This window comes from Trichosurus vulpecula, chromosome 3 (genome assembly GCF_011100635.1).
Source record: "Trichosurus vulpecula isolate mTriVul1 chromosome 3, mTriVul1.pri, whole genome shotgun sequence".
NCBI lineage: Eukaryota > Metazoa > Chordata > Mammalia > Diprotodontia > Phalangeridae > Trichosurus > Trichosurus vulpecula.
Window position 1 is genome coordinate 324,638,080 of NC_050575.1, and position 23,801 is coordinate 324,661,880.

Sequence of the window (23,801 nt, forward strand, 5' to 3'; positions counted from 1 at the left end):
GAGAGGTAAAGTTACTTGCTCAGTTTCACGTAGCCAGTGTGTCAGTCAGGACTTCAACCCAAGTCTTCCTAACTCTGGTCTTGGCTCTTTACCTACTAAGTCACACTTCCTTGTTGACTTAAATTTTAAAAAATATTATTATCAATAATTGTTTTTGTAATTAAAGATATGTCTGTCTTATGGAATCACAGGGAAGTCTCTTAGGAATTAATAAGAAAAACTCAGTTATATACTTTCAGATCTCCAAATAGCTTTCCTTGCAACAGTCTGCTGACTAGTAACAGGAGTAGTATAGATAATCATTTCCATTTTGTGATAATAAGGATAGTAACAATGATGAGTCCCTTGGGCAGCAAGGAGATCAAATTGGTCAATACTTATAGAAATTAATTCAGACTATTCATTGGAAGGACAAATACTAAAGCTGAGGTTTAACAGGATTCATTGGAAAAGACCCTGATATTGGGAAAGATTGGAGGCAAAAGAAGAAGGGTACAACGGAGGATGAGATGGATAGATAGTATCATGAAAGCAACGAACATGAACTTGGACAGAGTTTGAGAGATAGTGGCAGGCAGAGGGGCCTGGTGTGCTGTGGTCCATGGGGGTCACGAAGAGTTGGATACAACTGAATGAATCAACAACAGCAGCAACAACACCTGACATTTTTGTAGGATGTTGCAAAAGTCTTAGTGCAGTTTTAAACACCCCGCAGAATATTTAAAAGTTTAGCGATGTAAGGTTCTCTAAGTGCTTTAATATAGCATCACATTCAATTTTCACAGCACCCACCAGAACTAAGTACTATCCCCATTTTATAGATACAGAACCCAGGACTCAAAAATGTTAAGGGACTATTCCATAGTTATATAGTTAGTCAGTGTCAAAGCAGGATTCAGACTCAGTTTCTCAACTCCAAGCTCTGGGCTTTTTCTACTACACTGCATTGTCTTTTATAGATACATAAAACGAGGCTCATAGATTGAGCAAGCCACCCAGAGTCATAGAGTTAATACACAGCCGATTTGGACACACAGCTATTTGGCCATCAGGCTTCTTCTAACTTCACCACACTCATCTCTACCATATCAGTATACTACTCTATCTACAAGACATTATTCATAGACTGTCATTTTATGATTTCTCCCCACCCCCCAAAGAGGGCTCTATTGTTCTTGACATTTCAAGCATTTTTTACTCTTAACTGAATTATGAATGAATAAAACAAGAGTGGGTGAATGAGCCAATAAATGTGTCAACACAACCCCCACTGAAATATATCTACTCTTGGCTCTCTGTAAGGTGTCATTGTTTTAAAAGTTTATGATTAATCACTTTTGAGAAATTCTAGACTGGATTTTCTATTCATAAATAAATGTCTATAAATATAAGATTAGATTCAAATTTATTAATTAATTTTATTTAAGCCACATAAGGCATTAATGGTGAAATATTTCTATTTAGTTTGCAGCATATGAGAAATGTTCAAATCTTTTACTAAATTTTCAAAGACGCGCTATTTTACACACAGCAAAAAGTATACGTTATGATAAAATGCTAAAATTGTCTTTATCTTGAATTAAACAATCGTAACTGAGTCTCATGGAAATTATTAGCATAAAGGTAAAAAAAAATCATAACTTAACCAATAGCTCTACTGATTTTGTTCAATTTGTACTGTGTACCTACCTCACACAAAAACCATGAGAATAAGTGAGATGCAATTTTGATTCTCAAAGGCACTATAATTCTAAGGTTACTTTTAATATCAAATAATGACAACATCTGGTTGGGATAGCTGATTATTTGCTTGCAGCAATTTAGTGCAAAGGAAGACTTCCATATTGTAGTGTCAATTTCCATATGTGTATAATCCTTGACCTCTCTGTTGACACTGCAAACAAAAGTACCATTTGTGGCAATGGTGATGATTTTGTCATACTGAAGCCTCTTCACTAAGAATTAAGCAGAGACTACCAACTCCATTTGTATCTTGAAGTCATCTTTTTTCATTTAAGTTTATTTCATTTATACCCAGAATAATGCTGTCTCTTGGGAACCAGATAACAATATGATTCCTTGGCAATTCTCCAGATTCCTATAATTGTGTACATCCACTGTTGTTCACTGGCTTTTACCAAGGGGCACAGGAATAAGATAAAATGCATAAAACTTTAAATGATATTTTACTCCTGAGAACAAAATAGAAGTATTCCTCTGTTTTGTGTTATTTTTATTATTATTTTATATAATACATATTTTGTGAATATAATTTATTTCCATCTGCTATTGAATAAAATTAGCTGGTTGTTTTTGTTAATACTGTATCATTGTATCTGATTAATTTTGTGTGCGTCTCATTCCTATTATGATTTATGACATTCAACTTGCCTGACCCCAGAGGAAAGTTTCTTTTTAGGTCATTTTAAACCCATAAAATTAAGTTGGTTGAGAGCATTGGTCTCTAATCACCTATGAATTCAAGCTGGTGATATTATTTAAAGGCAGAAATTTATAGTTCCAGATATTTTCATTTAGCCATGTGAAGAGTCACAGTGAAGTCTTTTAAGATATGAAAACTTGGTCCTGAAAAATTACTTTTTTGGCAATTTCAGTAGAAAAACATAATTATTATTGATAAATTAGTAACCCATGAAATTATATTATTACATTTATTTCTCTTCCAGCTATTCTCACAGACAGTTTCATCATCTTGTCATTTTTGGAACAAAATAAATTGTGCTATATTCAATTTACTAAGAAGTTGGATTCCCCTGATATAAACAAAAGATTTGAAAAACTCTCCACCTCAGAGTATAAGGTAAAGATGTCAGTTAATAATGTTATTATGAGCCACTAGAACTTGTTAGAGTAGCAAAAGGCTGATTTTATTTCTGATTTATCATATATATTAGAATACATGTTAGAACATATACATTATGTGTATATGTATCTATCTCCTTTGGGAAATTGCGTATATATTATATATTAAATTATATATATTAAATTTTGTATATATACACATGCACATATATAATATCAATTATCAAAGGAGATAGTGTTCTGGGGCCTAAATTTGCTCCAGTACAAACAATGCTATTATTAAACTTGTTTTTATTTTAACAATAGCAGTCTAATAACATTTATTTAAATTAATAGAACTTTTGGAAGCCAAGAACTGATAATTGAGAAAATTATAACTAATCTCTTCCAATATTCTGACTTTCTTTTACTAGCTACAGTAGACATACTTTTATGATCTTTCCTAAAGCTATGATCCTATACAGCCCAGGTGGGTTGTTGTGGTCTCTATTTCACAGAATAAAAAAAGAAAGGGGGAGTAGGGAACACTTCCAAAGGATAATAGAAAAGTGTAGGAAAGGAAGGATGTGGAGACTCCCTTAATATGCCTGGAGAAAATATGAAAAGAAAATTCCTTCATATACTAGTAGTGTGTTTCCTTGCTAATTCTGGGTAATTTGTTTTCTTGTATCAGGATCTTTACTACTATAAGGCAAGATTTTTATTTTAAATGATGTGTTTAATTTAAGTTTTTGCCACATTATATTTTAACTTGCTTGGACGGAATACTCTCTGCTAGGATGAGTATCTAATACATTTTCCAGGCTGTTTCAGTCCAAGGCCTCCTTTCAGCACTGACTTGTGTTTGCGAGATTGAGCCAACCTCTGTAACGTTGGATTTGAGACAGTTCACTGTTCACCAGGAACTGAGCTGATACCTACTTTCCTTAAAAAAGATGCACACTTATGCCATATTTATAACACCTTTTAGCAAGGAGTAAGATTTTTAGAAGCCACTGCCTTTAGAGCCAGAAACTTAAACTTTATGATTTTAGAAGAATGATACTTAGCCTAACACTGTACTTTAGACTCATTTCATAATTTTTCTGACTATTGACTTAACTAAATAGATTTTAAGTACTGTGATTTTTTTAAATAGAAAGAAATATGTTCCTTATGAGCTTTCAAGTGTGGTGGTAAATCAGAATTAACACCCAGTGTCCCAAATTGATTGTTACTGAATTTTGCTGTTTATCAACAGTATGGAGCTTCTGAAAGGTTTACTTGTATAATATCAGCTTTTGTTCCCAGTAAAACAGTGGTAATCATCAGAGATCATATTTCATTTAGCAAAAATTGAAAAGGTATTAGTGTTTTCAATGGGATGCATCTTTATATCAAAATGGCTAGCTATGGTCCAGCATTTAAAACTATGTAATAATTCATATGAGTCACTTTAAAAGAGAAGCTAAATTTTACATTAAAAGTATTTTTAATGTTATCAAATAAATTAATGCATGACTGGTTTACATAACTCAGGTATAGACAAATGTCTTGTAATAATATTCTTTAGTAATGGATGGCTATTTCTTAATGGGAACAGAGATAAATTGTCAAGATATCATACTCTCTTATGGACTTCAGTGCTTTGATGAATCCAGAATTTCATCAGGTGGAAAACTCTTTCCATCACTACAGATCTCAACCCATCCATGACATTTCATTTTATGCAATTTATATCCATATCTTTCCATAAATCTTCTATAGGGGATTTGTCCAATACACTACAGGTCTTCCTTTGGAATTCATGCCATCCTTCTGTTACCTGGCTAGCTAACCTTCTTTTCCAGTGTACATATTCCTATGAATTAATTCTGAAAAACAGACCTAGGATTGGGTCCTTGCTGCTCAAGAGAGGTGATAGTTATTCAGTTACCTTCCTTTTTTGCATTTCTGTCTTTGAATTTAGGGAATGCTTTTCCAAAGCATTTCTAGAAATTCGTATTTTCCCCCTAAAGATACTACTAATTTCATTTTATAATAGCCACTGTGTATTTTTTCTTTTACATCGGAAGTAGACTAAGACAAAATAATATTAGGGAGTTACATGCAAATTTTAATTTATACTTAAAAAGCACAAAACATATAAGCTTCTGTAACTGCCCATTTGAATTTTTTTTTAAGAAATTGCTCGAGTAAAAGGGGAACTAAAGTGTGATTATTCCATTATTTTATAAATTTGCCATACATGAATTCTTCTAAATGCAAATAATTTTTTTGGCCAAGAAAATTGTAGGGTAAAAATATTGAAACTATTGACCTGTAACAAGTTTTTCTTTCTATGGCTTTTTAATCCATTTCAATTTACTGAACAGTGAGGAAACAGTACAAGGAGTTAAATGTTTACCATGAGAGAACAACATTGGTAATTACTTTGATTTCAGTTCCTTTTGATGTGTATTCAGAGGATGAAGAGGTCAATAATATTATGGCCATGCAAATAGAAAAGGGTTCTTTTTGACCATATTTTTTAAAAAAGCAAAGGATTATTAAAGCATTAACCTTGATTTTAATGGCCTTGGTTGAGTGGTGAGATCACAATTTGGATGAGCCTGATTATTTACTAAATACAATACATAAATGCAACGGGTTCTTAACACCCATTGCACTCTGGCATTATCGCATTACTGCCATCCTTTGTTGCCTTGCAGACAGGAATATGAAAGCAATCTGTCATGTAGTGAGACTGGCTCCAGAAGCATTTCTCTGATAAGAGGACCCCCTGCCCTTTGCTAGTGTCTGGTCCAGTAGGCTTAGCCATGCGCTTAATCCCCAGAAAGTGGTTCGATTATTGCTGACCAGCAATGGCAAGATAGTTTTTTTTTTCTTCCTAGCTATCAACCTTCCATTAATTCCTTAAGCAGAAATGCAGTGCAATCTATATTTCCTTGGCATGTGTCACCCAGATGTGGTGCACTGCTCATGTTTTCAAATAACCATGTTCCAAAATAACATAGTTTGAATAATAAATTCTGCAAATCCTTCCTGAAAAATAGAAGCATGGTCTTTATGAGCTGCATAAACTTTATGTGCATAATTGTTGTTTGTTTCCATCATGGAGCATCTATGTGTGTGCATGTGTATGCAATATATTTGTAAATTCCTCAAGCTAATATCTACCAAATATCCTTTCTTATGTTATTGTCATTAATCTTTTTTTTTGCTTTTTAACTATTAACTGTTATGTCTGAAACAGTCGTCAGAGGCTTCTGGTAGGCAGCACTGAACTTGTCATTTCATATTGCTGGTCTTAAATCCTGTGTGTAGGTCGATGCTGTCAAGCAACCATGACTGTACATTTTGGTATTGATTAGAGTCACTGCAGAAAATCCCTTCTGAACCCACATTGTTCCTTTTTATTCCTTTGACTAAAAATGGCCAAATTTTGAGCATTTATCTTTTTAGATATGTCAAAAGAATTTGAAAAATTCTGACACACAAGAACATATTTAACATGTATTTTTATGTACATTTATATAGAATCTACATGTTTAAAATACAGTTTAATTCTTGTATTTTGAGGGTTTTTCACTTTTTAAAAAATAAATGTTTCTTTTACTTCCCCCCCACTTTTTTGATACCTCAGATATCCTACCTGGAAATACCTGGCCCAGTATCCCGGAGAACAGTACATCATCTAGCTATCAATTGTGTTCAAGACATGGCCATTTGTTGGTGGGAAATAGCCAGTGATGATGTTTGGCCTTGGTCTCCTATTTCTAGTGAAAAGGACAGAGCCAATTTATTCTTACTAGCTTGTAACCATGGAAGACTGGAGGTAAGATTCATTGTTTTATTATTCTCAGTCAGTTCTGGTAATGGAAATACTTTAAACTGAAATGTATTTCTACAGAGTATAAAATGTATAGATATATTTTGAAGACCTAATATGGTGACCTTATGGTGAAGTGAGATCGTCTGTCCTGAAATCAGTCATTCTTTTAGTAACATTTTTCCTCAATGCCATAATTTATTTTCTTTAACCTTTTAAAAAACATAGCTACATCTGCATGGAAAGGGCAGCATGCCTCCATACATTTCTGGCATCATCTAGCGTTTCAGTCTTAACTTCACACTCACATTTCTATTAATTAACATCCTCTTCAAATTTTCAGAACTTCTCCATCAATTATATATATATAATTATATATATAATATGCGTATTATATATATAATATGCATATTATATATATATAAACAAAGATTTATTGATACTACTAAATCACAAAGTGAGCAAAAAAGTTTAGAGCTGGGAGACATCTTAGAAATCGTCGGTCACAGCCTTTCAGTTCAGTTTGATAAATATTTTTAAGTGCCTACCATGTTCAAGGTCTTGTGCTAGAGGCTGAGAATACAAGGGAAAAAAGAAGCAGTCCTGTATTGTATGAGGAAGAAGGAGGAGGCAGAGAGGGATCACAGCTGGAGATACCAGGGAAAGATGGCACATGAGCTGAGCCTCCAAGGTTGACATAGATTCCACAAAGTGAAGGTGAAGGGAAATACTTTCTGGGTTTGGGCAAAGGCTTGCATGAAGATGTGGAATTTGGATATGGAATTTAGACTTCTAGAAAAGTTTAATCAGTTTGACAGGAACATAGAGTTTGTGAGAGAGTAATATGAACTAAGGCTGGAAAGGTAGATGGGGACCAGACTGTGGAGGGCCTCAATGCCAGCCTCAGGATTTCATATTTTGTCTATTAGGCAATGGGAGCCACTGAAGGGTTTTTGAACAGAAGAATAACACAGAATCAGGAAGATTATTTTGGCAGTTGAATGGAGGATAGATTGGAAAGGGGAGAGCCTAGAAGCAGGAAGGCCAGGTAGTAGGTTATTCCAAGAGTCCAAGTGAAAGATCCTGAAATAGGACAAGGAGGATAGAACAAAGTGGGCATTAAAGGAAACATTTTGGAGGCAGAATCAGACTTGTCTAGTGATTAGGTGTGTGTGTGTGGAGTGGGGCGGTGAAGGATAGGGAAAAGTCAAGGATAATTGAAGTCATGAGCCTGGGCAATGAGAGGATCACAAAATCTCAGGCTTGGAAGGGATCTCAGAGTCCATATAGTTCAATTGATAGTAGCTGAATGAAAATCCACTCAATATTGCATATTGTTGAGAGTGCAGAATTTGCAGTCAAGAAGATCTGGGTGAAAATCCTACATCAGTTATATACTAATTGTCATTCTGCCTTTGTTGGGGTTGCCTGGCCCACTGGGGAATGCACTTCACAGGCACTGATCTGGCCCTCTCTCTTGCCATGACTTTGGTACATTGCCTAAGTGCTGGACTGTCCAGGTGCTGGTTTCACCTTTTCTTCTTACCTGGTTCCATGCTTTGGTTTCTGCCTGCCCAGGCTTATCTCCACTGTATTGATTATCTCCAAATTATCCTGTAAATATCTTGTTCATACATAGCTGTTTGCATATTTTCTCCCCCATTAGACTGTAAGTCCCCTTAAGAGCAGTGATTCTCTTTTACCTTTTTATAGCATCTACCTCCCAAGGTTGTTGTGAAGGTTGTTAGTATCTGTAAAACACTTAGCACAGCATCTGGCACACAGTAAGTGCTTAATAAATGCTTATTGTTGACTAACTGAGTTTTTGCATGGCTTTCTCAGTGTTTTCTGAAGTCCTAGACAGAATGAAGGATTTTATGGCTGTTTATTTTCGGTTTTCTTCGTCATTGTTTCTTCTGATGCATTTTTAGAGATTTTGCAAGGTAGTGGTGGGAGATCAGGGCTCTTCTACATACCAATGTTCCCACAATCCCTGAGGACTCTTGAGATTGAATTGGGAACCCTAATGACATGGAGGTGACAGTGAGGTTTTGAAAGCTATTCCAGTGTAATCTGGGCTCTTCTGGCAGGTCTATTATGTTATGAAAATGTTTTGAGCCTGGCATAGCACTGTCTGTTTTTTGAAGACCAGCCTAGCCAAATATAGAGATGCTCATCAGCCTATTTGGTGATGAATTCCTTGGCAATGTCAACTTATACAATAAAGAAAGATACAAAATGACTCTTTAACCTTTGTGGCCAGCTCCCTTCCCCACTGCAGTGGTGGTGGCAAAGTTGTGGAAAATGAGGCACAAGGTTCAGCTAAGAACAACAGGGTTTTGGACTATCTGCAAACATTAACTTAGCTACTAGTACTCTAAATGTGAGATCTTTGTCCAGTAAAGGGACTTATTACTGAATGAACTGAATTATATTAATCTTGATATTTTCATTGTAAATGAAACTGAAAAACAGGAAGAAATTGTGACTTAATGAAGAGATGGCCCACAGGCTCTCCATGGAACTGGCAGAGTTGGTTTCCAGAATCCAAGGGTAGTATTCTTTCTTATGGAACGTTATATGGACCTTAGTCACTAACCAGTCTCTGTAGTATTCAAGTTGAAGCTTATGCAGAGAGCATAGAAAGGTATACTGTAAGAGTACAGAACATGCTATATCAAGGAATTACGGAGAATAGGGGAGAAAAGAAGAAGAAGGGCCCAACTTCCTCACTACCGTTGACAGCCATTACTGACCAACTGCCATCAACAGGCAGATGGGCACAAGATGCCTGGGAGTGGCAGCACCTCCCAGACCACTGGTCTTGCTTCCAGCCCAGTCCTCATTGCCATTCTGCGGAAGACAACTCTTCTGGAGAAGGGACCAGCCAACCCCATGAACTACCAACTAACTTCAATCCATAGAAAAGGAAAACCCACCTAACTGAAGCACCAGGCAGCCTGAGGGAGAGATGGGGGTAACATGTGCCAGGCAAGCCCTACAACTCCCACTACTTTGACCACCATCTCCTTTCTGATCATGATAGAGATGGCCCAGGACCATGACCCTAAGAGCCTTGGGATCAGCAATCCTTCCAGACTAGCCCTCACAGACATTGTCTTGGGAAGCAACCCCTGTGTAAGATACAGCCCATCAACTGCTCCTTCAGGTGCTGCAGCCACAGCTATTGAAGACCCAGAAAAGAAAGTTCTTGCACCAAAGTCCTTGGTGCTTTGAAATGGTTCAACATCAGAAACTGATCTGATTTTTCAGTGAAAATGACGTTAAAGAAATATTGCCAAAAAATTTAAAAAAAAGAAGTATTGCCATCTGCTTTGCTGCTGTACTCTAAAGACTATGGGACTTTTCCATCAACTTGCAACTGAAACTTTCCATATAGGTTGTCTCCTCCATTGGAATATGAGCTTCTGGAGAGCAGGGACTATCCTTGCTTTGCTGTTTATATCCCCAATGCTCAGCACAGTGCTTTGTACATACTAAGTGCTTGATAGATGCTTTTTCATTCATTCATTCAAGAGGTATAAGGGATTTTATTAAAAAAACATGTAAGCAAAAATGATGGGTGGGTCACATGGTGAGAATGAGGGATAACTGATCAATGGTCCTCATGCTTTCTTGGTATCCTCGTAAAAGAAAGCAATGAAGTCCTTTAGCATATTGAGTTAACCCCTGTGAGAAACTTTTGGAAAAATAGGGAAAGGCGATATAAAGGCATAGATGGGTCATGATTTGCATAATTGAGGAAATAGAACTCCATGTCTATTGTCTAAGGACCATAAAATATTCCATTTCTCATTGCTGTGCCTTGTACAGGCTCTCCCCAGTTCTTGGAATGCACTTACTCCTCATCTCTGCCACTTAGAATCACTAGTGTCCTACAAAACTCAGCCCACGCATCACGTTCCACTCGACATCTTTCCTGATTTCCATCCCCACCATCTCCCTGCTAGTTGCCAATGTTCCCCTCAAAAAAGTACCTGATACTCATTTTGCATGTAATCATTTACATAAAGTCATCTTCTGCTCCCCCACTCCCACCCCAGCGTAAACTCCTTGACAGTCAGGAAATTTTCATTTTTGTTTTTGTATCCTCCATGGCATCAGGTAGGCACTTTAAAAATGTTTGTTGATTTATCAGTTGGCTAGCCTAGCTCAGCTTGGAGAGATCCATCACTTAGTCACAAGGTAATAAATTGTTTCAGCCATAATAAGTCATGAAAACAGTCAAAGAAGATGAAGAGCAATCAGGATCTATATTAGTGAAGGCACAGCAGTGAAATCACAGAACCTTGTAACAAATAACCAATTAAGTTTCAGATCTTTTGCTTTACTAATTTGGTAATATTTTAATTTTTACTATATTTGTTGCTTTTATGAATCATATCATATGAATCATAATCAGGTTTTATTTCTGTATGAGGTTATTACCATATTTCCTTATCCTTGAAGATAGTTCTTAGGCTTAGTAGCTAATGCTTGTGTGCTATGATATCTCAAACTTGTGAAAAAAATACAGTTGACCTTTTATAGGTGAGATATCCTAGAATCATTACAATACTTAGAATAAATTAGAAAATATCTGGAATTGAATTATCCACCCTAGATACAAACTGAGGCAATTTATTCTATTTGTCACATTATTTTCTAAGCTCAATAAGTAAAAGAGAACCAATATGATAATGATATATCACAAAGAAAATTAGGAGGAATAGAGATGAAACTGAAGATTTCTGCAATTTGAACTATAAATATACAATAAACCAGAAATTTGCTTTTAAGAACTCAATTTCTTATTTTAAATGAATTAATATAAAATATATTTTTATTTCTCTTCATTGTGACCTTTGTACATAAAACCATTTTTTCCTTGAGTACACTACAGGTCCCACTAATTAAAGTATGTGTTATAGAAGTTTATGGTGTGAAATTAAAGTAGCAGTTTTCTTAAATCCAAAAAATAAATCAAACATTTTTTCATTCTGAAAAAGATAATTCAGTCACAGAGAGCTTATTTCTATGTTTTTTTTGTTTTCTCTTTTATCTCTTCATTAAGCCAATTTTCTGCTTAGAATCCACTGTTAAAAATCTTATTTGATTCACTACATAAGCTTATCCATTATTCCCTATGCAAAAAAGGACTGCAATTATTTTTGCCTTTGCATTTAAAAGTTTGCTATATAATCAAGTCAGTGTTATTTTATTTTATATCTGTTTACATAGAGGAAAGGGAGAAAATTCTCCTCAAAGTTCTATAGCTGAGAGTTTTAATATATATTAAAAGATCAAATTCATTCTCTTTAAGTATTCTGATTTTTGAGTTTTCATTTTAATGTTTGAGTACCTTTTGGCTTTTATTCTGATTAGCTAGAAAAGTCCATTAGTTAGTAATAAGAATAAAATAAAAATATGCCCAAATTCTGCCCTTTTAGATGATATTTTTAAGTATTTGTTATAATTTTAGTTAATATCAGTACCTTATATCTATGTAATGATTTACAATTTACAAAGTACTCTTCACAGCAGCCATGAGAATGTGGTAGATTGTGTTAGAGTCCCATTTTACAGATATGAAAATTAAGACAGTGACTTCTGGCCAAGATGGCTACCTGAATGGGAAACATATTACCTGGGTCACACATATGTCTCTAGGAAAAATCTGAAATTCACATCAGGAAGAATAATGATGATGGAATCTAATGAGAAACTACTGTGAATTCTTCCACCTAAGAATTGTACAGAATTCAGCCAGAAGCCTAGGGAGCAATTGGAAAGGGGGCCACCAGCACGGCCAGTACCAGCTCAGGCAAATAAGCCCGAAGCTTTTCAAGACCAGCAAATGGCCAGAGGCACCTGTAGCCTGCAAGGCTCTTCTTCTAGAGAGACAACAAGAGTGAAGGACCTCCTGAAAAAGTTCCATGGAGGTCAGAAAGCCCTGGGGAGGGATGGTGCAGAAAGCCAAAGGGTAGAAGCCTTTGAAGCCTTTGGGAAACAACTGTTGAATAGGACAGTGTGGCAGCTTTTGTATCCAGGTAGCCCAGGTGTCTGGGACTCCAAGTTCCTTAACTTTTATTCTGGAGGACATAAAGATCCAGCCCTTGGAATCTCAAAGATCCTGGGGGACTTAACCCCAAGGGATGGAGGTTAGTACAGGAACCCAGGGGCCAAGAGCAAAACCAATCAGGGCCTACCGTCCGATAGGGTGACCCTAGCACAATGCACCAATTCAGGGACTAAAGCTAGAGAGATAAGTAAATCAAACAAAATAACCATCAGAATTTTAAAAATCACCATAGATCTAAAGATTCTTACTTAAGAAACAAATAGTTGTAATGAGTCGAAGCAGTGGTTCAAAGGAAAAAAGACTTTTCATGAGGATTATATGAGTATCTAGAAGAAATGAAACAGGAATGGAGGCTGTGGAGGAAAGAACTGGAAGGAGGATGAATGAGTTAGAAGAAAAAGAAGTGAACCTTACACATGGACTCCCTAAAAACTAGAATAGGCTTCACCCAGCTCAATGAGTCAGTAATTCCATGAGACAGCAAGAAAAATGAGAACCAAATCAAAACATTGAAAAATAATAGAAGAGGAAAAAGAAGATATCTGATATATATATATATATGCATATGTGTATATACACATGTACACACCTATCTTTTATATATGTATATATATGTATGTATATGGGAAAACATGTCAAGAAAAGACAACTTAGGAATCATTGGATTTCCTAAAAACCACAATAAAAGCCTGGACATTATCTTTTTTAAAATCACAAATGAAATCTAGACCAATTAGCATCAGAGCACAAAGTAAAGATATAAAGATTCCATCAATCACCAACTGAGGAAGACCCCAAAAGAAATGTACCAGGAATATCATGGCCAAAATTCAGAGTTCCCATGCCAAGCAAAAAATACTATTAATATTCAAAAATACTAAGGAACTACAGTCAGGATCACAAAAGATCTGGAAGTTTCTGTTATAAACAAGAAGAGGTCTTGTAATACAATGTTCCAAGGGACAGAGAATATAGACTTATAACTAAGAGTGTGTTCACCATGCAGAACTGAGTATAATCCTGAAAGAAGGGAAAATGAATCTTTCATGGAGTGGATAATATTCAAGTATTTCTAACGAAGGGCCCATAGCTGAGTAGGGACTTTGAAATTCAAGTGTGGGGCAATAGAAAGCTTGGAAGACAAATTTATTTGAGCAGTTAGAAAGAGCTATATGGTGATCTAGAAAAGAATAAACAAACTTGGAGGAAGGAAGAGGGATAGGCATCAGGCGAACCTTGCTCTTATCTGAATTGGACAAAACGAGATTGAACACACAATTTGGGAGCACATGCATCAAACTCAGTAGGAAAACAAGGATTTAGAAGTGGACGATCAAGGTGGAGGGAATAATCATGAGTAAGACAAACTTCCTAATCCTGAAGGGGGTAGGGTGGGAAGAAAAGCAAAGACCTAGAATATAAGAGGGGTACACTTGAGAATGACTGAACAAATTGTGGTGTTTGAATTAATGAAATATTCGCCACAAGAAACTATGAAAAATAATATTTCAGAGAATCCTAGGTAATATGAAATGAAAAAAAACCCAGGAGAACAACATTGCAAAGAAAAATAACCTTGAAAGACTTAATGCTCAATGAAATGACCAGCCATGTCTCCATACTACCTAGATGCATGTTACCCGCTTTATGATAGAAAGGTGACAGACTCAAGGTGCTGAAAATGCCATACAATTTTGGATATGACCACTGTGAGGATTCATTGTTCTTGGTTATGCTTATTGGTTATAAGGTTTTTTTTTCTTTCTCTGGGATTTTAATTGGAAGTGGGGATGTAGATGGCAATGGAGATAAGATAGAGAAAGTGGGTTAGTATTAGTGAGGCCAAAAGAGTGCCATTGAAAACAAATTTTTAAATACTGAGAAGAGAGCAAAAGGAAGTTAGAAGGAAACATAGATGAGCAGGACAATTTTGAAACCAACAATTTGAAGGTGAAATTTATTACATAATTTTTCCAAAAAGGATCAAGATGAAATGGAAATTCATGGTTTCAAATAGTCTTCTTTCTGTGCTCTGATGTGGTGTTTTTCACTGGTGTTTAAGTTCAGGATAAAAAAAAACAAAAAGAAACTAAGGCATAGATAGTTTAAATGACTCACACATGTTCACAAGGATAGGTTGTGACAAAGCAGGGATTCTAATGCAATTATTCTGTTTCCAAGTCTGATACCCTTATAACAATAGCCCATTGCCTCTTTACTCTCAGTTAAGAGGATTCGATATTTTGATAATCTGATGGTCAAGTGTCTGAGGATACTTGGATATTTTGATGATGATGCTGTGATCTCAGTCATGTGGGCACTATCTCCATCATACAGATCATAACATCACCAAGTCTTCTTACCCCATGTAGCTTTTAACCACATGCTCTTCCACATCCATGACTTTCCATGCTGGTCCTTTCTCCAGACTTCTTGGCATTACAGAGATGCCAGTGAAGTATATTGGCTATTTTTCACTTTTGATACATGACCTTCCCAACTACTTTTTCAGTTACTGTGATGACATCCTTTATACGTTTTTCCTATGCAGTTCTTTGGACTGAAAGGTTTGGAATATTTGAGGTCACATGGTACTTCTTGTTTACTGACTATACAAAAAAACCCAAAAGTTTTGATTCATCGGAGCAGAATGATACATTAAATATGCTTCAGATAAGATGCATCCTATTCTTGTGTTAAAATAATAAAATATTCATTCAGATCCAGAGAAAATCACCTTATTCCTGGACATCGCATTTCTCTTAATGCAGTCTAAAATTACATTAGTTTTATTGATTGCCATATTGCATCATTGACTCATACTGGGCTCACTCATCCACAAAATCCTCCAGAGGTTTTCCAGACTAACTGTTTTCCAGCCACACCTCTCTTAGCTTCTACTTATGAAGTTGAACTTTTGAAAGCTGGTATAAGTTTTTATATTTATCCCTATTAAATCTCACCTTGATAGATTTAACCCAAAGCTGTAGCCTGCCAAGGCCTTTTTTAATCCCAGTTCTATTATTCAATGTGTGAGCCATCCCTCCCAGCTCTGTGTCACCTGCAGATTTATTGAGCGTGCCATCTGTTCCTTTATCCGAGTCATTAATAAGAATGTTAAACATCACAGGGCCAAACTCAGATTCCTCAAGGCATTCCTCTGGAGGCTTCCTTCCAAGTTGATATTGAACCACCAAAGACTATTTTTGGACCATTTAACTAGATCAGAATCCACTTAATTGCACAGTCTTTTAGACTATAGGGCGATAAATAGGCCTGTGCTCTAGGATACCAATAGCATTTCTTGTTTTTCAGAGGCAGCCAAGTAGCACAATGGATAGAGTACTGGGCCTATAGTGAGGAAGACTTGAGTTCAGATCCAGCCCCAGACATTTACTAGCTGTGTGACCCTGGGCAAGTCATTTAACCTCCATCTGCCTTCATTTTTTCAATTTCTAACCCCTCCCAGGGTTGGCACAGTTCCTGGCACATAATAAATCCTTCCTTCTTCCTCCTTCCCTTCCTTCCTTCCATTCCTTCCTTCCTTTCTTCCTTCCTTCCTTCCTTCCTTCCTTCCTTCCTTCCTTCCTTCCTTCCTTCCTATAGCAATAACTAAGTGAGACAACTAGTTAGCCTGAATAATTAGTTAAAATAATAAACTACCTACAACATGGCCTATACTTCCTATCCTCAAGTGAGTTCCCCTCCTACACACACACACACACACACACACACACACACACACACACGCACGCACACACGCACACACACATACACACACTCTCACATATTCCCTTGTGGTTTGAAGATCCCTGTTTCTGCCCCAGATCCTCTCAACTTGGTTTTGTCTTAAAAGTATATTTGAAGGCACTTTTTGTGTTTCTTCCCCTAAATGGGTTTTGTGAAGTTTGCTCCAGGCATAAAAAAATGTAGCTCTGACCACATCTCTTTATCTTTTCCACAAGAATAACATTAAAGGCTTTATCAAATGCTTGGCCAAAATCTAGGTAATAAACTATGTAGCATTCCCTTGAGAGATGTAACAACAGAGGTATCTTTATTCAATACCCTCTGAATATTAATTCCAAGTAAGGCACAAAACATGGAACAGTACATTTGCCAAAGGCTTTTCCCACCCACATGGAGGATGTCCAGAATACCATCCAAATCCAAAAGACATTTGCCCCGTAGATGGCAAAGTCTAAAAGAATTGCTTTTTCCAAAAATGTAATCAGTTCTCTTTCTTAGGAGAGGCCTTCACAAATTTTCACCTTTAATATCTTGAGATTCACATAATTTTGCAGACTTTGTTTTTCCCCTTTAGGCTATTGGAATTCTTTTTAGTTCTTTATTCTTGAACTTTCCACAACATTTGCTACTACCAACCTCTTACTTTTTTGTACATCCTCCTTTCCTTTGGCTTCTAAGTCACTATTCTTGTGGGTTTTCTTCTACATTTCTGTCTTCTTTTCTGCCTCCTTCCCTAGTTCTTCATCTTCCTTGCAATTCTTAAGGTAGGCCTACCATAAGGTTCTGTCCTTGACCTTCTTTTAGTCTCTTTCTATTAACTATCAGTCATCTCCTCCACTGCCATGACTTCAGCTATCACCATTCTGCAGAGGGTTCTCAAAAATATCTATCTCTAGACCTAAGCCCTCTTCTGAGCTCCAGACCTGAATCTCCAATCGCCAATCAGGTACTACAGCATATATCTACTACCTGTACTTTAACTCAGTGTTCCCCAAATGCACCTTATTATTTTCCCAGTAGAACCTGTGTATTTTCATGTGATTATGTCTCTTAATGGCATCACCATTTGTCCAGTCTCCTGTGTTTGAAATTTTGATGTTGTCTTTGATTTTTGCCTTTCCTTCACCTTTGGTGTTTAATTAGATACCAAGTCCTATTACTCCCAACTACATATTATCTCTTACTTCTCTCATCCATCTCCACATCTTGATTCATTCCACCACCATTATTACCAGCTTCCTAGCATCTTGCAGTCACCTCCTAACAGATTTTCGCAATTCTGTTTTCCACCTATCAAGTCATCCTTCCCAACACTGCCAACCTCTTCTTCCTAATATATAGATCTGATTATATTACTCCTTTCTTCAAAAATTTTTGTGTGGTCCCATTTGACCTAACAAATAAAGACCAAACTTCTTTTGCTTGGCCTTCAAATATAATGATTAATAGAGTTTTTTTTTTACCTACGCTGCTTTAAAAGGTACAAAGTCCTTTTCTAACAAACTTACAAGGTAGAGAATGCAAGTAGTATTATCCTCACTGAACAGATGAGGAAATTGAAGCTCATAGAGATTAAATGACTTGTCTAAGTTCACACAGTTAATAAGTGTCATAGCTAAAATTCAAACCCAGGTTCTTTGACTTTAAATAAGATTTTTTTGGGGGGAAAATCCAAAGTATTCATTAAGCACCTATTATATATTAGGAATGATATAGAAATAGAGTCCTTGACCTCACGGAGTTTAGATTTCACTGGGGGAATAAAACATGTTCACAAATGCAGAAATATAAGATAAGTTGTAGAACCACATCATATGTACATTTAACTTACATGGCTTTAATCTACCCACCATTCCACTCTGGATCGCTGGGAAATGGGAGACATCAATCTACTGTGCTCTAAGTCAGTCCTAGTTCCTCAGCCTCAGTTCTCAACTTGGGAAAAGGGTCACTAGCCTAGCCCAGAGGCATGATATAATGCTGATTGAGGACTTCAACTATCCAGACATATGCTGGCATTCTCTGATGTCTTTCTGCCAAAATCAGACATTTCAGCTAATGACATTTCAGTTTGCCCTAATTACCATTTCATCCTTCACAAGACAGAGAAAAATCACAAGAGAAACTTTTATTCTGGATCTGATTCTTGCTAAGAGCAAAGAACTGGGATTTTTTGGTGGGAGAGAAGTGTGAAAATGGTGGGAACTTGAGGGGAAATAATTTCTGCCTAGCGTTAGTGATAGGAAAGGACATGCCGAGCATAATCTGATTTGCATGCTAGATTTCAGGAGAGCAGACTTGAAAGGGTTCATTGGAAAGGTAGGTAGGATGCCATGGACTACAATGCTACATAAGAAGTCAGCCCAGGAGGGGTAAGCCCTCAAGGATTACATTCTGAAGACCCAAAGGAAAATAAAGCATTCTAATGAGGAGGGAAAACTGGAGTCATCTTAAAAGTCATGTGAATACACAGAGAACTCACCACAGCAACTTATATTTTTTAAAAAATGTGTAATGAAGATAAAAGCAAAGGCAAGCAAAATGGAATGAATGTCAAGTGCTAGAACTCAAAATGAGCTGAGTCTGGCAAGGGCTAAGGACATAAAAAAGATTTTTAAAAACTACATTGAAGAAAGAGCATCCACAGCTCATCTGGGCACTAAAGAGCCTGTCAGAGCAAGAGTCCTCATCCCCCAATCTCCTTTTCCTCCTCCCAACTAGCCACTGACTCTCCCCATCAATCTCCACCCTTACAGGAACCCAGAACACCTGTCCTACTCTTCCCCTCAGACTCACCCCATGGGGATGGATGAAGTCCCTAGAAGCCTCTTGTCCTGCATTACTGCTCATACTACTTGGATCCGTCAACCATCCAGTATTTTTTAAGCACTTACCATGTAGCTGACCCTGTGCTAGGCACTAGGGACATAAATACAATAAATAAAGTAATCCCTACTTTCAAGGAACTTGTGTTTTAATGGGGGAGATTAAAATCTGCCTTGCTACTCTGGGCTTTACCATCAGCCCTGAAGAAGTGGCACAGGGGATGGAGCACTGGACCTGGGATCAGAAGGACCTGAATTTAAATCCAGCCTGAGATGCTTGGTGGATGTGTGATACTGGGCAAGTCACTTAACTGCTGTTTTCCTCAGTTTTCTCATCTGTAAAGTGGGGATAATGATTATACTACTTCCCATGGATCAAATGAGATAATATTTGTAAAGCTCTTACATAGTTCCTGGCACATGGTAGGTGCTTAATAAATGCTTATTCCCTCCCTTCCTGAAGCTGGTCTCTTTTATAAAATGTTTTGTCTCTCTCAATTAGTGCATGAGTTCTTTGAGAGGAAGGATTGTCATGCTTTTATTTTTGACTCCCCAGTGCTTAGCATTATGTTTGGTGCCTAGTAAGTGTTTAATAAATACTTTCTCAATGAGTCATCAGAGAGTGGATAGGACCACTGCTTGGCACACATGACATAATGATAACTGAATAGAGAGAGGGTAGGGTTGCCCAGTTCATTTCTCTTTTCCCTGCCTACTAGATACAGGGGAAGAAAAAGAAACAGACAGATTTATGCTCACAGGAGAACAATTGTGAGGGCATCAAAAAAAGACTGATATACGAGGTATCAGATGGAAGGAAAGATAACAAAGGTGAGGGGAAAATCTTGGATCTTATTAATACAGCAAAAGTTGACAGAAAGAATGTCAATAACTACTGACCTCCAGACTTAACCTCCCATCTATATAAAATCTTTACGGGAATCATCAGTGCACAGACTGAAGCCCTCCTAGATAAGGGCACTCAGAAAGAATAGGCAGGCTTTCGCAACCAATTTTCAACAATGGTCCACACCTTTATCATCTCTCAATGAGCTAAAACATATAGAGAATATAAGATCCAGGTCAAGTAGAGGTTCCCTATGGATGGTGAAGTCCTCCAGATACTCCTCTTGGTGGAGGACATTGGTCTTGATTAAAGCACATTGCAGAGTCTCCTGGAAGAAATATGGAATCAGTCAACAAACTTTTCTAAGACTCTTACTGTATACCAGCACTGTGCTAAGCACTGGGCATACAAAGAAAGGCAACAAACAGTCCCTGTGTTCAGTGAGTTTGCCTCATAACCAGGGAGATGAAAATAACTAGGTAAATATAAGATCTCTACAGAATAGATGGAAGCATTCAAAGGTTTTTGGCCCATTCATTCATATACACAGAGAAGACCAAGAGAACGTCTAATTGTCCAGATGCCTACATGCATTTTAACATACTGTAGTTTGTTCAACAGTGTGTTCATTTGGGATAGATAGTACAGATGGACAGTGAGCTTGGTTCAACCTTAAGAAGGAGGAAGAGAGTGGGCTGGATTGCTTGGGGGAAATACAAAGCATGTTTACTCACTCCAAGTTCTCCATGCGAAGGCCCTTCTTTTACCGACATTTAAAGCAGAATTGCTGTATCCCCATAGCTTTGCATAGTTCCTAGCACATAGCAGGCACTTAATAAGTACTAATTGGTGGTTGATTGATTACTACATGGCAACAATGCCTAGAATGCTACTGATTCTAGAGAACTAAAAATGAGTATCACACCAACAGCAATGGAGAGATGCATGGTGAGTGTGAGAAGGCTACAAAATATAATCAGTGGGCTACTCTGAAAAAGAATGGTCATAAAGGATTCATATGCCTGGAAGAGAAGATGGGCTGGCATGAGTGAGAGATGACAGGTGGACAGCCAGAGTGTTCTACTGCTATCTTCCTGGTATTGGGAGAAATCAAGATAGGCCTCCAGTATTTGGAGAACACGAACAAGAGTTGCCTAGGATAGGCAGTCATGGATGGGTTGCTCTCTGCATCATCAAAGGGAACTCCCAAATTGATGATATCATAGATACGTTTGAGTATTAGATTATTAATCGAATATCCTAAAGATTAGCACTTACTAATTGACACCTCAGTTGTCTTGTGTTTTTGTTTGTCATTAGCCTTTTTTTAGGTTTTCTCATTTATATAATAATGAAATAATATTCTGATTCCTCTTGTTCTTGAATCCCACACCCCCATCTGACTGTTATTTATTTATGATTTGCCATTATCTCTTTGAAAGATACAGTAGAGAGTAATTTAATTTTAAGGTTTCTCTTTGCTCATATTCTTTCACATAAACATTGATTAAATTGGCAACGTCTATTAGTTTTTGAGTTTGGAAAATAGTTTTGCTATCATCTTTTCTTTGGTATTTTCTAGAGATGAGTATGAGGCATGCTCTTAGTTTATAGCACAGCAGTCCCTTGATTAAGAATTGCCTTTACTGCAACAGCCTCTTAATTGGTCTGCTGGCCTTAAGTCTCCCCTTCCTCTAGTCCATGAGACACATGGTCACCAAATTAATTTCCCTTAAATTCTCATCTGATCTTGCCTCTCCCCTCCTTGTTAAACTCCAGCAGGAGTTTTATCCTCCAGGATAAAAAATAACATCCTCTGTTTAGCTTTTAAAGCCCATCATGGCCTGTCCCCAACCTAGTCATCCAGCCTCACTGAACACGATGATCCAGATGAACTGGTCTTCTTGCTGTTCCTCACATTCCTTCTTGTCATTTTTGTGCCTTTGCACTGGCCATCTCACATGACTAAAATGCATTCCCTCGTTCCCTCTGCCTCACAGAGAGCCTCTCTTCCTTTTTCTCAGCTCATACGTTATCTTCATAAAACTTTTTATGATTCTCTCAACCGCTATTGCCCCTCCCTCCCAAACTATCTTGCATTTAGCTATTTGTACATATTCAGCCTATATTTATACCGTATGTCTTTATTTGTACTTCTCATCTGCCCCTGCCCCCATTAGAATGTCAACTCAGGGAGCAGGTGTTGTTTCACCCATTTCTTGTTGTTTCTTCAGTGCCTGGCACATATTAAGCACTTAATAGGCATTTGTTGATGGATGTATATCCTAGAAATAGAACTCCTTTTTAGGAAGTCAGATATTATTTTCATTAGCATTTAATTTTTTTCATTCAACACATATTTACTGAATGCCTGTTATATCGAAGGCAGTATGCTAGTTCCTGTGAGGTTTACCAAGATTGTACCTTGAAGGCATTTGTAGTCTATTAAGGATGATAAGAGTAGTACACAAATAGTTATTCTGCAAGAAGGGTCTCAATTTCACAAAAAAAGTAGAAAGCATTATAGAAATTCAGAGAACAGAAAGATCACTTTTGGCTTAAGGATCAAGCAAGGCTTCAGAGAAGAAGTGGTATTTGTACTTCCTTTTAATGGATCCATGTGATTTCACAAGGGAGGGAGAGAAAGGGTATTCCTTTAGAGACAACAGTATGAACAAATATATGGAGGTGGGAAATCAGCAGTGTGTTTGGGCAACAAGTGATCTCATTTGCCTGGAGGATAATGTATATTTAGGGGAGGCAAAGGAGATAAGATTGGAAAGATAGTTTGGTCTTAAGTCATGAAAGGCCGTGGAAGGCAAAAGAGTTTAGATTTTATTTAGTAGATGGTGGGAGTCATTGAAGATTTTTGAACAGGGACATGTGATAGCAGATTTGTCAGGCCCTAGTGTGCAGAGAGAAAGTGTGTGTAAGATGCCAGTAATTCATCTTCTATATATCAGATATAAAAATTTATTTTAGAATCAACGAGTCTTAGATCTTAGAGTTGGAAGAACCCAAGTCCAACTCAGCTTGAAAGAAGAATTCCCTCTATAGAGTTCCCCAAAAGTAGTCATCCAACCTTCTCTTAAGTCTCCAGTGAGATGGACAAAGGAGATGAATGAGCAACTTTCCAATGAAGCAATCAACAGTCATAAAAAAATGATCCAAATCATTAATAAGAAGATAAATGCAAATTAAAACAACAGTGATATTCTACCTCACACTTATAGTCTGGGCAAAAATGACAAAGAAAATGGCAATTGTACACACTAAGGGAAAGTAGACAAATTAATACAATATTGGTGGAATAGTGCATTTCTAGAAAGCAATTTGAAACTATAACCAAAATGGTCAACAAATTACTACATGCCCCTTGACTCAATCATAATACTACTAGGCCTTTACCCCCCAAAAGATAAAAAAGATGGAAATGACCCATCTATACAAAAATATTTATAAGATCTCTTTCTGTGGTGGCAAAGATTGGGAAACTATGGGGTAGCTATCAGCAAGTAAATGGTGGAACAAATCATGTGAATATCTGATGCACTGAACCTCAAGATGGGGGGTGGGGAAGGGCTGAGAGAGTGACTGAATCATGACTCCACAACAGAACAAGAAATATTAGCACAAAATAAAAAGATTGAAAAATAAAAGAAA

At 37.0% G+C, this 23,801-nt stretch overlaps 1 protein-coding gene across 1 annotated transcript in view; it reads left to right on the forward strand.

Annotated features, from left to right (window-relative positions):
- LOC118843765 (WD repeat containing planar cell polarity effector) overlaps positions 1-23,801 on the forward strand; it is a 397,160-nt gene that overhangs the window by 172,556 nt on the left and 200,803 nt on the right. The window contains exons 9-10 of the mRNA XM_036751528.1: positions 2,688-2,821; positions 6,449-6,640. Coding sequence (XP_036607423.1) covers positions 2,688-2,821; positions 6,449-6,640 — 326 coding nt within the window. The remainder of the gene's footprint in view (positions 1-2,687; positions 2,822-6,448; positions 6,641-23,801) is intronic.